This window comes from Cheilinus undulatus, linkage group 20, assembly GCF_018320785.1.
Source record: "Cheilinus undulatus linkage group 20, ASM1832078v1, whole genome shotgun sequence".
Taxonomy (NCBI): domain Eukaryota; kingdom Metazoa; phylum Chordata; class Actinopteri; order Labriformes; family Labridae; genus Cheilinus; species Cheilinus undulatus.
The window spans coordinates 554,081-572,754 of NC_054884.1; the positions used below are offsets into that span (position 1 = coordinate 554,081).

An 18,674-nucleotide genomic window follows, 5' to 3' on the forward strand; every position below is an offset into this window, starting at 1 on the left:
CACCCTGACCAGGAAAGATGTACAGAACAAGGCAAACCTCTGTGTGAGGGGAACCAGTCGGGAGATTCCTGAATATATTCCACTTGTATACAGCATATCAGTTTTATCATTTCAGTCTTTAAATTAGGGGTGTCAAACTCAAACACAGCAGAGGCCAGGGTCAACATTTAATCTTAAACTGTCAACTTCATTTCAACAGTAATAAAATATGAAAAAAACAGCACTGATGATAAATCATTTGGGAATTAAAAAAAGTAAAAATGATAAGTTTAAAGGCTCAAATCTGAGATAACAATTCCAACTTATTAGTTCAAAAGATCAGAACATGATATTAAAAACAGAAAAATGTTTTTCAAGAGCAAATATATGAGGAGAAAATTGAAATCATAAGTTGGAAAGGTGAAAATATGAGATCAAACATGAAATCAAGGGTTTAAAAGTCAAAATATGACTTAAATTTTTAAATTGTGAGTCTGATTGGTCCAAATATTGAATTAAAAAGCCAAAAATTAGGAGCTGAAAATGTCATAAATGAGCTACAATTCAAAATGATGACTTCAAAAGTTAAAAATGATTTAAATTCAAAATTGGGAGTGTTAAAGGTCAAAATATAATATAGGGATAAAATAACCATTCAAAATGTCAAAATATGAGAAAAAAATTTGAAATCATATTTTAAAAGTCAAAATATGGGATTAGAAAGCCAAAGTAAGGAGTTGAAACAGTCAAAATATGACTTAAAATTTAAAATTGTGAACCTAAAAGATAAAAATTTGACATATAAAGTCCAAATTCTGAGTTTAAAAGGTCAAAGTATGAAATGAAAAGTCAAATCATAAGTTTGAGTCATAATCTTGAGATGTAAAATTTAAAATATGAAATAAAACACAAATTATTCAGATTTTTATGGCTTAACAAGGATATTTTAAATAATCAATCTTAAGTTTACATTATTATACTGGAGGAAATCTGCAGACCTCATACTGGTGGCCCAGTTATAATACAAATATCATATGATCTTGAGGGCCGGATATAATTGTTCCACAGGCCGGATTTGGCCCTTGGGCCTTGAGTTTGACACCCGTGCTTTAAACTCACTAAACATGCCAGCTTGTTACTTCTTGATTTTCAGGCTGTGATTCATCAGTAGGCTATGTCTTCCACATCCTTCTTACACAATCTCATCTTTATCACTGTCATTTTAACCACAGAACAGCAAGTGTCCTTGTACATATGAAGGCAGATGCAGGGAATCGTTATAGTTCAATAAGCAAAATAATAAGAATAAAAAGAATAATAGCTTGGACTTCTATAGTGCCTTTCATAAGATCCAAGGTTGCTTTACAGAAGAGTGGAAAACAAGACAACACAAAAGACAAATACTAAGCTGAGTGTATATAGGGGGCAGGCTAGGGGAGACTGTAAGCTGTGGTGAACAGGTGGTGCTTGAGGAGCAGAAAACCTGCTCCTCCATTCTTCAGGCACCAACATCTTGTGTTTATCTCAATCTTTTGGTACGACCTATGGCGAGGCTCCAAGCGAGCTAACTAAACTGCATAAAGGGACACTGAGACACTGCCGACTGTTGATTTGTCAGAGCATCGTCACTTGGAACTAGCAGCGCCACGATGTAAGATGCAGGGATCAGTCAGCTTTGTACGGCTGGATGACTTCACAAACTCTACAGTGCTTTTCAACAGAAAACTGTCTCGCTGTCTGTTACTATCTCTGGAACCAAACGTGTCTCCTCGCTGTGATAAAGCCATAGATTCAGAGGCAGGTATACTACGGCCTCCAGGTCCTCTATTGTTTCTGTGGTGGACATTTCTGCTGTTGAATGCAGCCGTGCTGGAACATCCTTGGTTGAGGAGATACCAGCAAAGTATAGTGAAAAACAAAGCTCCTGATACTAAACCTGAGCAAAGTTGAACTGGTAGCACAAATGGAAATGCATCATTTCTCTACGGAGGATCAGTGATCAGCAGCTTATTTGAAATGATCAATTCTGTGTGGGAATAAACACTAGCGACTGTAAAATCCATGCTGACAATGAATCATTGATGTAAACAAAGTCTGTTACCTTGTTTCTCCTTCTCCTTAAGAGGATCTGTGTTGTACACACGGAATCCATTCTCCATCCCACAGGCAAAGCATCCTGGGAAAAATATTAAAAGAAAAATCAGTTACAATAGGGAACTTAAAAGGCTGCAAATTTAGAATCTACACAAGGGTTTATCTGCAGTTTCTGATTCATTCCTCTTTTACACACCTGTCTCCTCAAATAGATGCATTTAAAGCTTCAATCATTCCATCAATCATTAAAACAAGAAACGTGTGTCAGCTGACAGCCTCCCACCTCTGACACTGCTGAGATAATAACAGCTCAAATAAAACGTTCATTTGATTCTTTGCCTAAGAAGATGAACATCTTCATGTTTAAATCTGAAAAATGGCTGTTCAGAAAAATGTCCAGGTGGATTCAAAATGTCAATTCAGAAGACTCTAAATTGAATATCTGGAAACCAAATGACTAATACTCTGATTGTTTCTGATACTAAATAAGAAATGAAAATGTGCTCAAAGAACAGATTCTGTTGTCCACGTTGGATTTCTTTAGTCATGTTTTACCAGAATCTCTTAAAAAGTGGCCATGCATGAAGACTAAATTATTAGCCCCCCTATGAAAATGCCACTGATTTAAACGCATTTCTCAAGTGCTGTTAAACAAAGCCAGTAATTTAAACACAGCTTTTTCAAACATCCTAGTTTTATTCTGGATGCTGAAATTATTTACTTTGCAAACAGAAATGAAAATATTCCATAAAAAAAAATAAAAATAAAAAAAGTCAATAGTAGGTGCGTCTCACTTTGACTAATGTATGGCATGGATCTCTGGCTTGAGTCTTAGTCTGTTCCACCAGAGACTCATGGAGAGACTGGAGGAATCGATGTGGAGGACTGATCATCAATCAGCTGTCAGAAGGCATGGACAGCTGATTGTTTCTGTATACATGTGTACTGTATTTATTCAGATCAAATCTCCACATTTAGAGAGACTGGTCTCGGTGTGGGAACACAAACAACTGAACATGAAGAGAAACCTGCAGTCTATCACAATCATGCAGACTCCTTTTAATAGCAAATGCTATATTATGAAATTTATATTATCCTAATTATTCAGTGTAAAGGCTCATGATCAAACCTGACGCTCACTAACGATCAAACTGATAGAAACTTTATTGACCCCGCTATCACATTTTAGTTTAAGTTATGTAGTTAGTTTCAGTTAACTAAAATGATTTTCACATTTTAGTTTAAGTTATGTAGTTAGTTTCAGTTAACTAAAATGATATTCACATTTTAGTTTAAGTTATGTAGTTAGTTTCAGTTAACTAAAATGATTTTCACATTTTAGTTTAAGTTATGTAGTTAGTTTCAGTTAACTAAAATGATTTTCACATTTTAGTTTTAGTTATTTAGTTAGTTTCAGTTAACTAAAATGATTTTCACATTTTAGTTATAGTTATGTAGTTAGTTTCAGTTAACTAAAATGATTTATACATTTTAGTTTTAGTTATTTAGTTAGTTTCAGTTAACTAAAATGATTTTCACATTTTAGTTGTAGTTATTAGGTTAGCTTCAGTTAACTAAAATGATTTTCACATTTTAGTTGTAGTTATTAGGTTAGTTTCAGTTAACTAAAATGATTTTCACATTTTAGTTTAAGTTATGTAGTTAGTTTCAGTTAACTAAAATGATTTTCACATTTTAGTTGTAGTTATTAAGTTAGCTTCAGTTGACTAAAATGATTTTCACATTTTAGTTTAAGTTATGTAGTTAGTTTCAGTTAACTAAAATGATTTTCACATTTTAGTTGTAGTCATTAAGTTAGCTTCAGTTAACTAAAATGATTTTCACATTTTAGTTTAAGTTATGTAGTTAGTTTCAGTTAACTAAAATGATTTTCACATTTTAGTTGTAGTCATTAAGTTAGCTTCAGTTAACTAAAATGATTTTCACATTTTTGTTGTAGTCATTAAGTTAGTTTCAGTTAACTAAAATGATTTTCACATTTTTGTTTAAGTTATGTAGTTAGTTTCAGTTAACTAAAATGATTTATACATTTTAGTTTTAGTTATTTAGTTAGTTTCAGTTAACTAAAATGATTTTCACATTTTAGTTTAAGTTATGTAGTTAGTTTCAGTTAACTAAAATGATTTATACATTTTAGTTTTAGTTATTTAGTTAGTTTCAGTTAACTAAAATGATTTTCACATTTTAGTTTAAGTTATGTAGTTACAGTTAACTAAAATGATTTATACATTTTAGTTTTAGTTATTTAGTTAGTTTCAGTTAACTAAAATGATTTTCACATTTTAGTTTAAGTTATGTAGTTAGTTTCAGTTAACTAAAATGATTTTCACATTTTAGTTTTAGTTAGTTTCAGTTAACTAAAATGATTTTCACATTTTAGTTTAAGTTATGTAGTTAGTTTCAGTTAACTAAAATGATTTTCACATTTTAGTTTCAGTTATTTAGTTAGTTTCAGTTAACTAAAATGATTTTCACATTTTAGTTTAAGTTATGTAGTTAGTTCCAGTTAACTAAAATGATTTATACATTTTAGTTTTAGTTATTTAGTTAGTTTCAGTTAACTAAAATGATTTTCACATTTTAGTTGTAGTCATTAAGTTAGTTTCAGTTAACTAGAATTATTTTCACATTTTAGTTGTAGTCATTAAGTTAGTTTCAGTTAACTAAAATTATTTTCACATTTTTGTTGTAGTCATTAAGTTAGTTTCAGTTAACTAAAATGATTTTCACATTTTAGTTGTAGTTATTAATAGGGATGCACCGAAAATTTTCAGCCGAAAATGGACCAAAAGTGCATTTTTGGTTTTCGGCCGAAAGACTTTTATCACCGAAACAACAAGGCCGAAACACAACGTTGTGATGACACAAGCAAAAATCACAGCCAGCACGCGCTTGGATCAGTGGTTCTCAAATAGGGGTATGCGTATGTGAAGGCGCTTCAGGGGGTACCCGAGATTTTAAATTACATGCCGGCTATTTAAGAAAAATAGCGCCTTTCTTTGCACGTCAGGAGCATAGACTGTAGAAAGAATTGGACAAACCCCATGTGACGTTAGTCATCTGCTTACAATAGGCGGACTCAAACGGCTTTTGAAGCCCTTCGTGGATGCTTCCATATTGAAATCGCGGTCTCAACCAAACTTTAGATCAACCTAACGGCCCGCCCACTAAGCGCGACTTCCTGTCAGCCTGCTAGCTAGTGTTCCGGTTGACAGAAACGGTGCCTCTGCCTGCCGAGCTATCTGTCAATCAAATGAGACGCGCCAATCACCGTGAAGTGAGGTTTATCCTAAATATAATCCAAACGATCGTGGTACAAAAAAATTCACCCCCCGTACAGTGGGAGCACAATAAGACACTAGCTAATGAGACACGTTTGGTGTTTTGAACCAGGCTGTAAACCAGTTTATTTTGTGTGTCAAAACCGGCTGTTTAACATGTGTTCAGACGGAACTTCCGGTTTTCCTGCAGTCAGCCTCAAGTGGACACTCGCGGTATAGCAATTTTTTGAACTTCCACATTGGCTTCATTTTTTAGGACCGGAGGTTGCCGCTTGGTCAGGAGCGACACGTTTTTGCGAGTATATTGCGTACATTCTAAAATCACATTCGTGCTGCAAACGTCTGCGGTGTGTTTTCTCTGTCCTCTGATAAACTGATATTTTTTGAAGCGGAAGATAAAAGGAGGTTTGTCCTCTCTGTCCTTCACTCCGTGTGTAACGCGGCACTTTTACGCACAGCCAGGCTATCAGTGCCGTTTTTTTTCACTGTGTCATTCACTGTGCCAGCCAAGTTTGTAAGAGGAGGGACTGACTTTTCATTCATTCTATGTCAAATATGATCAATAAGAGCCATAATATTGCACAGCTGAGGCTCGCGGTGAGAGGAGTTAACTCTCTCCACAGCACACAGACTGGCTCACCTGTTTGTGTTCCAGACTGGTCAGAGGAATCATTTAGCTGGTTGATCTGGAGCTTTTATAAGTCGTATGTCTGAGGTCAGAGGAGACTGTGTTGGTAAATATTTCACTAAAGTCCCGTTAGTTTAGAAACAGCTCCAGCTGTGTGAGTTTCGCTCCAACGAGCGCACATGGTGGTGGTGGTGGTGCTGATTAATAAGGCAGACAGAGGAACAAAAACGTCCTCCTCTCCAACACCACCTGAAGTTTGATATCTCCTCATATCTGTCTGTATCAGTGCTTGTGTTGTTGCCTCTTTTTTTTTTTTTTAGCCTGGTAGAGAGGGAGACAGGCAACAGGCAGCCCGACATGTCCACATGAGCGCAAATGCGCTACTTAAATATCTGCAGCAATGTCACGCTGCAAAATGATGTTGCAGGTGAGGAAGCTTGCTTTGACTCGCTACAGGTTCTAAATGTAAATATTTTGTGTAAATAATTTGCATGAAAAAATTGTGTATAGAGTGTAAGGACCTTAAGTTTATAACCTGGAGTTAATATTTTTTAGGCTCTTAAATTTAATCACCCTAAAACCTCTTGAGTCTCCCCCATGGCAGGATGGTTTGACCCACACTGGAGCATGCCTGTCAATCACTGTATTCACAACCTCTCCATTCATAAAAAGGTTTAGGATTTATTTTTTGTGAAGAAATGCTGATCTATACCTAAGTTCATGATTTCAGTTTGAGAAGAGAGAAGTCTTTTTTATAATTTGTTTATTATTTACAGGTTTTTAGTTTTTTCTAACTCTATTTTTTATTTCCAAATTGTTCCAGAGAGACCACTGCAGCTGAGCAGAGTTCTGCACACTTCTGGGTGTAAAGCCTTTCCAGTCACTGTTTTCAACAGCTACATTAATTTGAATTCTCACATTTAGAGATGAGAAGATGTGCCATGACTTTATTCATGCATTTTTAATATTTAAAATGTATTAAAAAAAATCTAATATTTGTAATTTGAAAGTGTTTATCAGTTACAAAGTTTGATAAATCAGACGGCTGTCTCAGCACTCTTTAATGTCTTTCTTTTTGGCCAAAAAGCTTTGCACTGTTTAGGGGGTACTTGGCTAAAAAAATACTTCACAGGGGTACATGACTGAAAAAAAGGTTGAGAACCACTGATTCAATGTATACATGATTGTGGTCAAGTTAAACATTTTATTTTGTATTTGAAATGATTTTCACATTTTAGTTTTAGTTATTTAGTTAGTTTCAGTTAACTAAAATGATTTATACATTTTAGTTATAAAGTTTGTTTCAGTTAACTAGAATGATTTTCACATTTCAGTTGTATTTATTAAGTTAGTTTCAGTTAACTAAAATGATTTTCACATTTTAGTTTCAGTTATTAAGTTAGTTTCAGTTAACTATAATGATTTTTACATTTTAGTTGTAGTTATTAGGTTAGTTTCAATTAACTAAAATGATTTTCACATTTTAGTTTTAGTTATGAAGTTAGTTTCAGTTAACTAAAATCATTTTCACATTTTAGTTATAGTTATGTAGTAAGTTTCAGTTAACTAAAATGATTTTCACATTTTAATTTTAGTAATAAAGTTAGTTTCAGTTAACTAGAATGATTTTCACATTTTAGTTTCAGTTATTTGGTTAGTTTCAGTTAACTAAAATGATTTTCACATTTTAGTTTCAGTTATTAAGTTAGTTTCAGTTAACTAAAATGATTTTCACATTTTAGTTATAGTTATGTAGTTAGTTTTAGTTAACTAAAATGATTTTTACATTTTAGTTGTAGTTATTAGGTTAGTTTCAGTTAACTAAAATGATTTTCACATTTTAGTTGTAGTTATTAGGTTAGTTTCAGTTAACTAAAATGATTTTCACATTTTAGTTATAGTTATGTAGTAAGTTTCAGTTAACTAAAATGATTTTCACATTTTAATTTTAGTAATAAAGTTAGTTTCAGTTAACTAGAATGATTTTCACATTTTAGTTATAGTTATGTAGTAAGTTTCAGTTAACTAAAATGATTTTCACATTTTAATTTTAGTAATAAAGTTAGTTTCAGTTAACTAGAATGATTTTCACATTTTAGTTTCAGTTATTTGGTTAGTTTCAGTTAACTAAAATGATTTTCACATTTTAGTTATAGTTATGTAGTTAGTTTCAGTTAACTAAAATGATTTTTACATTTTAGTTGTAGTTATTAGGTTAGTTTCAGTTAACTAAAATGATTTTCACATTTTAGTTGTAGTTATTAGGTTAGTTTCAGTTAACTAAAATGATTTTCACATTTTAGTTATAGTTATGTAGTAAGTTTCAGTTAACTAAAATGATTTTCACATTTTAATTTTAGTAATAAAGTTAGTTTCAGTTAACTAGAATGATTTTCACATTTTAGTTTTAGTAATAAAGTTAGTTTCAGTTAACTAGAATGATTTTCACATTTTAGTTTCAGTTATTTGGTTAGTTTCAGTTAACTAAAATGATTTTCACATTTTAGTTTCAGTTATTTGGTTAGTTTCAGTTAACTAAAATGATTTTCACATTTTAGTTTCAGTTATTTGGTTAGTTTCAGTTAACTAAAATGATTTTCACATTTTAGTTATAGTTATAAAGTTTGTTTCAGTTAACTAGAATGATATTCACATTTTAGTTCTAGTTATGTAGTAAGTTTCAGTTAACTAAAATCATTTTCACATTTTAGTTGTAGTTATTAGGTTAGTTTCAGTTAACTAAAATGATTTTCACATTTTAGTTATAGTTATGTAGTTAGTTTCAGTTAACTAAAATGATTTTCACATTTTAATTTTAGTAATAAAGTTAGTTTCAGTTAACTAGAATGATTTTCACATTTTAGTTTCAGTTATTTGGTTAGTTTCAGTTAACTAAAATGATTTTCACATTTTAATTTTAGTAATAAAGTTAGTTTCAGTTAACTAAAATGATTTTCACATTTTAGTTTCAGTTATTAAGTTAGTTTCAGTTAACTAGAATGATTTATACATTTTAGTTATAGTTATAAAGTTTGTTTCAGTTAACTAGAATGATATTCACATTTTAGTTCTAGTTATGTAGTAAGTTTCAGTTAACTAAAATCATTTTCACATTTTAGTTTCAGTTATTTGGTTAGTTTCAGTTAACTAAAATGATTTTCACATTTTAGTTATAGTTATGTAGTTAGTTTCAGTTAACTAAAATGATTTTTACATTTTAGTTGTAGTTATTAGGTTAGTTTCAGTTAACTAAAATGATTTTCACATTTTAGTTGTAGTTATTAGGTTAGTTTCAGTTAACTAAAATGATTTTCACATTTTAGTTATAGTTATGTAGTAAGTTTCAGTTAACTAAAATGATTTTCACATTTTAATTTTAGTAATAAAGTTAGTTTCAGTTAACTAGAATGATTTTCACATTTTAGTTTCAGTTATTTGGTTAGTTTCAGTTAACTAAAATGATTTTCACATTTTAGTTTCAGTTATTAAGTTAGTTTCAGTTAACTAAAATGATTTATACATTTTAGTTATAGTTATAAAGTTTGTTTCAGTTAACTAGAATGATATTCACATTTTAGTTCTAGTTATGTAGTAAGTTTCAGTTAACTAAAATCATTTTCACATTTTAGTTGTAGTTTTTAGTTAGTTTCAGTTAAGTAAAATGATTTTCACATTCTAGTTTTAGTTATGAAGTTAGTTTCAGTTAACTAAAATCATTTTCACATTTTAGTTGTAGTTATTAGGTTAGTTTCAGTTAACTATAATGATTTTCATATTTTAGTTCTAGTTATGTAGTAAGTTTCAGTTAACTAAAATGATTTTCACATTTTAGTTTCAGTTATTTAGCTAGCTTTTAGTGTTAGTTGTAGTTTTTACGGATAGATGTTGGGGCTGAGTGAACATCATACATTTTTAAAAACATATTCAAATAGGCTAATCTTCACTTTTTATTCATTTCTTTAACGATACATTTTGAATACAACTCCAGATATAAAACTACCACTGTGTGAAGTCTTAACCAATCAGATCAGGCCATTTTACTCTCCTCAGACTCCAGTGTAGGTGTCAGTCAGTATGGTTGTGTCAAAGACTAAAACTAAGGGTATTTTCTCTCTATTTTTATTTTATTTTAGTTAGTTTTGTAAGCGCACTATGCAGTTGTAGTTAGTTTTTGTTTTTGGTAAAGTTTAGTTTTGATTTAGTTTCAGTTAACTAAAATGATTTTGGAATTTTTGTTTTAGTAATTTAGTTAGTTTTAGTTAACTATAACTTTGCTACTGAGGCTTTTATTACGAGTAACAACATATGAGGAGACCCAAGAGCTTGTTTATTCGACCAACTGACCTAGAACAGAGATTAAAAAAGGAGCTGGCATAGAGCATGTAGATAATGTTTAACCTGAGGGTGAAATTCCTATAAAAGTGTCTTACTCTATGTTGACATACTGTATAATGACTGGGAGGTTAAGTGCTCAGCCAGCCTGCTCTTTATGGGGTCACATGAGGTCTTTGGTCACTTCGGTTAAATAGCCTCAAAGAGAGAAATGTCAGAAATCACCGTGAGCCACACGGTTCTCTGATTAAATAAGCCAGTTGGTACAAGATCTTTCATACCACTGGTGTATTACTAAATGTTTGGTAATACATCAACTTTGCGGCCTGATATAAACTGTGGGTGGGGAGAAACGAACAGATACGATCGCTGTAAATACATGTTAAAAAATGAAGCAAAATATCAATTTCAAAATACAACGACTAGAATTTACACATTAGCCGAACAGCTCTGCAATTAGTCAAACTAGATAGCGGTTTGGTCGTTAGGCTGATGTGTTAAGGTGTTACGGGTCAATACGCGTCCGTGCTAACTGATGGCCCACAACTGCACGTATCACAGTAACAGCAGAAAACTGAAAAAAAAAATCATTACCTGTGTTCATGTTCTCTCCATTATGCCTGAATATATCTAGAGGATCAGTATTTTACATCAATCTAATCAAGGCGTTCTCGGCATCCGTTGTTACGACTACAGTCGCATTCGACGTAGACATCATTTAGCATAGTCACTCACTAAACCGTCACACTGGTACTACTTTCGATGCTAACGTTCATTTAGCTTACGAGTTTATTCACTTCAGTCACTGATGACAACATTAATGTCATGTAAATAGCAAAATCAACTCTCATTTAACACGTATTTGAATGTTAGCCTCAAATTAGTTTGTTATTTCACAGCCTTTTTGACGACAACTACAAAAAAGTTATTGCGTTAGCTTGCTAGCTACGTCAGCTAATGCTAGCATCAGCTGGCTAACGCACAACACAAACGTTCAGTGCTTTGTGTTACTGTTTAAGCACTGACACCAGGGATACACCAGGGGTACATTTTAAAGCGACTTAAGACCAAAAAAATATAAAATTGGCGTGTGTCAAGGCTAATATAGCTGCGTTAGCTTAGCATCCACGACTGTGCCAATTCTTAGTTGGAGGGGAGAGAAAAAAAACATGACAGCGCCGCTCCTTACCATGATCCTGGTTAAATCCGGCATATAACAGCCCGTTCCCGTGAGGATTAGACGGTAATAAATTCATTATTTAACCAAAAAAATGAAACGTTTTCCTAATAACGTTAACTATGTAATCCAGTTGTCAATGTCTGAGGAGCTAACCGAGTATCATTCCTTCAGTCTACTGAAAAACAACAGAGAGGAGCGGGGGCTGGTTCCTGCTCGGAGAGAGGGAGCTGTCAGCACCGATCAAACGGAGTTCTCACTTTACTTCGTCAACCTTCACAACCAGATATAAATGCATAAGTTATTTATAATAATAATAATAATTAAAACTTAGAGTAAATCGTAAGAGGTATCGTTAAAAAGTAATCACATGGTCTTATCAGCAGTAGCTGTACCGGAAATTGTTTCCACCAGGAGTCAGAAGCTCAGCGAACAACTAACGGTCATAGAGGCAAACGTAATAAAATCTATGCTACTATATCAGTGTGAACGTGCAAATTAGACAATATAAATTTGAGTTTTATACCCTACATTTTGATAAAGGGTGTAAAGTGTACCTACACAGCCCCAGTGGCCTAATGGATAAGGCACTGGCCTCCTAAGCCAGGGATTGTGGGTTCGAGTCCCATCTGGGGTGAACGCTTTTCTCTAACGTCACTTTCATGATGGTAGATCCCGAAATTTACATTATTCATGGGAAATAACAGGAATTATTAGGACTGTAGTAAGGCTATTAAACAGTCAACATTCATGTAGTACCTTGTTCATTTGCTCCTGGAACCAGATCCTTCATTTGAAATGCATTTTTATTTTCTTCCACTTTTTTGGGATGAGTGGGACCTGATAAGAATGAAAATTTTCTCTCCTATCCAGACCTTGAAAAAGTTATCCATGCTTTTATTTCTTCACGTCTCGACTACTGCAACTCACTTTATTCTGGAATCTCCAACTCATTCAAAACTCAGGAGCCAGACTCCTAACAAACTCCAAGAGACGAGACCATATCACCCCCATTCTCGCTTCTCTCCACTGGCTACTGGTCAAGTATAGGACTGATTTTAATCCTTTACTTATTACTTTTAAAGCATTACACAGACTCGCCCCAACATACATCACAGACTTACTAACACCCTACGAGCCTAGCCGCTGTCTTTGTTCCTGAAGTAGCAGCCTCCAACTCGCCTCGTCACTAAGGGTGACAGAGCATTTTCTGTAAGAGCTCCACAACTATGGAACTCCCTACCTGAGGAACTGAGGTTGGCTAATTCCTTGCTCTCTCTTTTAAATCACTCCTAAAACCTACTTTTACAGACAGGCTTTTTTTTTATAGTAAATCTGTTTTAATAGCCCCCCCCCATTGTGCTAATAGTGTTATTGTTTGATTATCTGTTTAGACTCTGTCACCAATTTATAGTTTCCTGTTTATTTTCTTTTTGTCTGTACAACCTGACAGATTTAATCTCATGCTGGTAAAACTGTGTTCCTGTGCTCCATGTTTTTAATGTTCTTATTTAATTTTACCTTATGTTGTTTTTTTTTAATTGGTGTGTTTTATTTGATTTTTTGATGTAAAGCACCTTGTAACTGTGTTTTGAAAGGTGCTATATACATAAAATTATTATTATTATTATAATGACACATTTTCCCACAGAATGTTTTTAAAATGCACAACATTGAGATAACACTTTCGCGTATTAAGTGCAAACAGGGGCATAGTTAGGGATTTAGGTCCCCTAGAAAGAATATTACTCAGGGCCCCCCTTAGCTGTCTAGCCAAGCAACAAATGTTGCATCATTTTTACAAATATATAAGCATTTTGATGTACTTTTTAACCATAATCTCTCAATTACTGAGCTTTTTTTTTTTTTTACCATGGCTAAATTAAATTTACTTGCATTATTTTGTAGTGCTGGACCACTTTTTGATACAAATTTCAGTCTGTTGACCGATTCATTTAGTCACTTTTGATACAATAACGACACTAATTATTAAGAGAAGTTAAATAAAAACAAACTTTTCATTGTAGGCATATGTAACCCCATTTCTGCCACTTAAAAAGAAAAATGTGGAAGGAAATTAAAAAAAGAATTCCAAAGTCATAATTATGAGGTTAAAATGTAAAATTATGAGATTAAAAAACAATCCCAATTAAAAGATACAAAGCCCAAATAATGAGATAAAAAGTCATTTAGTCAATTATAACTTTTTATGTCACAATTTTGACTTTTTAATTCATAATCTTGATTTTGTATCTCATTATTTTTATCTCATGATTATGACTTTTTTATCTTATAATTATGACTTTTAATTTCATAATTATGACTTACAAATTTTTTCCAAGAAATGCTGTACTTTTAAAATTTTTTCTTTTATTATTTGACCCAAATGGGCTTCTATACAGGCATCTAAAGGGCCCCTCCCTACTGTGAGCCTGGGGAATCAGTACCCTTTATCCCCCCTGTGCTACGCCCGTGAGAGCAAGTATGAACTAGACTTCCACTAAATTAAGTTCTGGAGGTCTTGGAAAATTTCCCTTTAAATTTCTACATTTTAAAACATAAAAATCCCCTCAAAGACATAGCCAAAAATTCCTTTGAAAAATGGGAAATAAATTCCAATCAAAATCCCCATCAAATTTCCCAAGAATTTATGAATTTTCCCTAAAATTCCATGGAAAATTTTCCAAATTCCCTAAAATTGGCATGAAAACTTAAGAAACTTTATCAAAAGCCTACACATTCCAACAAGAACTCCCCTAAAATTTCAGGTAACTAACTTAAAATTTCAAAGCTAATTCCCCCTGAAATAACATTAAGAATATAGAAAAACACTCCCCAAAATTCCATGAAAACGACACAAAATTCCCCTAAACATCAAAACAAAATCAGTGTAATTTCCATTAGAATTCTTGACAATTTCAAAGGACCCCCATCCCGACCAAATTCTCAGTCATATTTCCAAAAATATTCCAAAACATTCCTCAAACTACATGAAAATACCTGAAGAATTTAGCAACAAACTATCCCAAACATCCCAAGAAATTTCCAAAATTCCACTGAAATAAAATCTTCCCAGAAATGTCCAGGAAAATATTTGAAAATTTCCCAAATACTTTCCTACTTCCACTGAAATTGGCAGCATGTCTGTCCGTCTGTCTCGACTTGCACACCAACACTGTTGCTCCAATTGTCCTTGACTCCTCTCAGAAGACTTCGTGGGTGTACTGGTTCAGAACAGGTGCCATAAAAACATCAGAAATATGTGCAGATTTTCTATAAAATCCAAAATTGGTGCAGCTTTTGCTTCAGTTTGGTCCTCCCCGTCCCCCACTGTGCCACTTCCCCTGTATACACAGATGCTCACTCTGCTGCCACGCTGAAGAGGAGAGGCTTTTGGTTCTCAAACACACGCTAAAGGATGAAAACTACAATAGGCTCATGAGTCTGCAACTATGTTCTAGGAAGTGCTTATATGTACAGTGCTTAAAAATTTATTAGACCACCACCCAAAGTAAGGTTTATGCCACAGCTGCCCTAAATTAACAGCATTGGTAATTACCAAAATCATTTTTGATGTTTCTGCAATGGTTAATACACAAATATGTAGAAGCTCTTTAACCCATATTATATTTTATGCTAAAATAGAATAATTATTGTTATCCATGAATTTTCAAATTGACTGATTTACAAAAAACTGAAAAATAGTAAAGCACATTAATATTTCTTGATTAATATGTCAAATTATAGTCATTTACTGTCATTCCTGAACAGAAAAATGAGTTTTAGTGGTTGAATGTTATGCTTGATTCATTTCTGACTTCTCAAAGAAGCCCAGTGAGCCGGCTCAAATTTGGGTATAAAAAGGTGAATTCAGTTTGAAATTCCTCATTCCTGTTCAAAATGGTAAAATGTGGAGAGCTGACTGAAAATGAAAGAGTCCGCATTAAAGCACTTCATGATGCTGGATGGTCTCTGAGACGAACAGGGAAAGACAAAGTGTTCTCACAGTGTGGTCAAGTATACTTTGGAGTCAGCTGCCCAGACTGGTACTTATAAAATGTGCCAAGGAAGAGGCAGGAAACCAAAGATTTGAAGTACTAGAGACAGAAGGAAGACCACTGTTGATCTTCAGGCAGAGATGAATGCCTCTAGATCAGAGTCTGAGAAAGTCTCCAGAATGACCATAAGCAGACGACTGAGGGAACAAGGCTTAAAGGGAAGAATAGCTGCTAAGAAGCCATTATTGAGGCCTGCAAACATCCAGAAACGCCTCAGATTTGCCAGGAAGCACAAACACTGGACTGTTGATGACTGGAAGAAGGTACTCTGGACGGACCAGTCCAAGTTTGAACTCTTGGGTCAGCATGGTCGTGTTTATGTCCGCAGAAAAGCTGGAGAAGGTTTTGATGCCAGATGCATTGCATCCACAGTGAAACACGCTGGAGATTCCATTATGGTATGGGGTTCCATTTGTGGATACGGCGTAGGTAAATTGGCGAAGATCCACGGTATCATGAACAAGAACATCTACCACAACATCTTAGTACATCATGGAATCCTTCTGGACTGAATCTGATTGGTCGTGGGTTCATATACCAACAAGACAATGACCCCAAGCAGACTTCAAAGCTGTGCAGAGACTATCTGAGCCAGAAAAAGGAATCTGGAGTACTGGAACTGATGGACTGGCCAAGGCAAGGACCGGATTTGAATCCTATTGAACAAATTTGGGATTTAGTAGATTCAAAGATTGATGGCACAAAAGTTTCATCTAAAGCAAGTCTGTGGGAACAGCTAGAAATTATTTGGAACTCAGTAACAAAAGAGACTGTGGAAAAGTTCATAAAAACAATGGCAGCAAGAATGCCAAAGGAGGCCATACACAATATGAAGATTTTTGGTTATTATGTGTGAAAAAGGACTATTTAGTTGTTTCAGTTTGTTATTTGCCAAATAAATAATAACAATTGTTAGTTTTAAACAAGTTTTTGAGAGATTTCTAAAATATTTATGTTTTCTCCTTTTTATGACAGGTGGTCTAATAAATGTGTTAAGCACTGTACATATGGGTTTTAAGGAGGATATTACCAATGTGATCATGAGATCCTCTGGAGACCCTGCATGTGCACACATATGACGACAATACTTTAAGGGGGGGTTATCTTTTGATATTTTCCAAAATTATCATGGAAATTAGGAATTTTGGGTGAACTTTGCTTTTAAATTTTGTGAATTTGCTTAGGCTCTCCATTAAGTTTGACTGAAACATTTGGGGAATATTTTAGGAATTTTATTTTATATTTTTAAAAGTTTTGAATTAAATTTTCCAAGACCACAAGAACATTTAGAGACAAATTTGATCATACTTGGTCTTAATAGGTCCTTGTGGTGCATTGTCAGAAAAATGCAAACTTAGTTTTGAGCATTTTAAAAACATTCTTTGTGAAGATAATGTCCATTAGATTTGTGTTATACTTACCAGTCCCATTTACCCCAAATAAGTGGGAGGAAATAAAAATGCATTCCAAATTAAAGCTCAGGTCCCAGGAGGAACTACCCCAAAAGTCATAGTGGTCTAGAGCAGTGGTTCTCATTAGGTGGGTTGAGATGTAAAAGTCTACAGTGATGTGAAAGTTTATTCCCCCTTCTTGATTTCAAAACTGTCTAAATGTTTTTAGGCTTAAATATTTCAGATTATTAAATAAATGTGAATATTTGACCCGAGTTAATAAAGATGTAGTTTTAAGTCATGATTTTAATTATTAAAGGAAAAAAACAAACCTACCTGGCTCTGTGTGAAAAGTCTTTGCCCATCCTCGTTAAATTATGAATTAAATGTGATTAACCACATTTTACTATTATCCCTTTTATATGTCATACAGATTTCTTATCACTGCCATTATTTTGCTAATGCTAGCATTAAAATAATCATGGCTTCATCTTTTAACATCATACTTACATCTATAATTATTAACAGTTTCATTGAATCTAAGAAGAATTTGACTTCACTGCTATAATAAATTCACACTGGTATTCTTATAGGAGGGTATAATCGTTACCATTTTTTTATGATTAACACTGGTATAATAGGCGTGGGGTTCCCAAACTAACAAAAATAACAGCATTTGAGACCCGGGACCCCCACCTCCTCTTAAGTGGGATAAAGTGCACAAAGTGCTCTGTTGCACAAAGCATTATGTATAAAACTTGCATTTTAGGTTGTCTTTTTAACTTTTAGTTACATTTATGCACAAAATTTACATGACTGTGTTTTTGTTTTAAATTGAACATTTTTTTTACAATGATATAACATGTATGATTATAAATCATATTAAATTTCTCTTTGCTTTTAGAAAGCATCCCACGACCCCCTTCCCTGTCTCGCGACCCCCCTGAGGGTCCTGACCCCCACTTCGGGAGCCACTGTAATGGGCCAAAACTGAGAGTATGGTCCAGACCTGCCCCACATGTATTGAGATAATTTCGGTTAAGATTTGGCACTATACAAACAATGATTGATTGATTTTTGGAAAGCTGAGCTCAATTTCACTATTCACTCCATGACCTGATTACTGCCAGACCTGTCGGATCAGAAATCCCTTAACTAGAACCTGTCTGACAAAGTGAAGTAGGCTGAAGATCTCCAACACATCATGGAACCATCCAAAGGGAACAGATGAGAAACAAAGTCACTGACAGCTATCAGTCTGAAAGGGTTACAAAGACATTTCTGAGGCTTTGGGACTCCAGCCAACCATGCTGAGAGCCATTATCCACAAATGGAGAAAACTGTCAACAGTGGTGAACCTTCCCAGGAGTGGCGGGCCTACTAATATGACTCCAAAAGTACATGGACGACTCATCCAGGAGGTCCCAGAAGAACCCAAAACAACATCCAAAGACCTGCAGGCCTCACTGACTCAGTTAAGGTCAGAGTTCATGATTCAACAATCAGAGAGAGGGACTGGGCAACAATGGCATCATGGGAGAGTTCCAAGACCAAAACCACTGCTGACCAAAAAGATCAACATGACTACAAACATCCTGATGATCCCCAAGACTTCCGGGAAAATATTCTGAGGGCTGGCCAGACATAAGTTTAGGAAGGTGTGCATCCCGTTCCATCTGGAGTCAAACTAACCCAGCATGTCATCAGAAGAAT

At 34.0% G+C, this 18,674-nt stretch overlaps 1 protein-coding gene and 1 non-coding gene across 2 annotated transcripts in view; one reads left to right on the forward strand and one right to left on the reverse strand.

Annotated features, from left to right (window-relative positions):
- wdr45b (WD repeat domain 45B) overlaps positions 1-11,783 on the reverse strand; it is a 40,933-nt gene extending 29,150 nt beyond the window's left edge. The window contains exons 1-2 of the mRNA XM_041816504.1: positions 11,525-11,783; positions 2,081-2,155 (exon numbers count right to left, since the gene is read on the reverse strand). Coding sequence (XP_041672438.1) covers positions 2,081-2,155; positions 11,525-11,591 — 142 coding nt within the window. The 5' untranslated portion in view covers positions 11,592-11,783. The remainder of the gene's footprint in view (positions 1-2,080; positions 2,156-11,524) is intronic.
- Positions 11,784-12,076: 293 nt separating this feature from the next.
- Positions 12,077-12,149, forward strand: trnar-ccu. Its single transcript has one exon. It is a non-coding gene; the product is annotated as a tRNA-Arg (tRNA).
- The last annotated feature ends 6,525 nt before the right edge of the window (positions 12,150-18,674 follow it).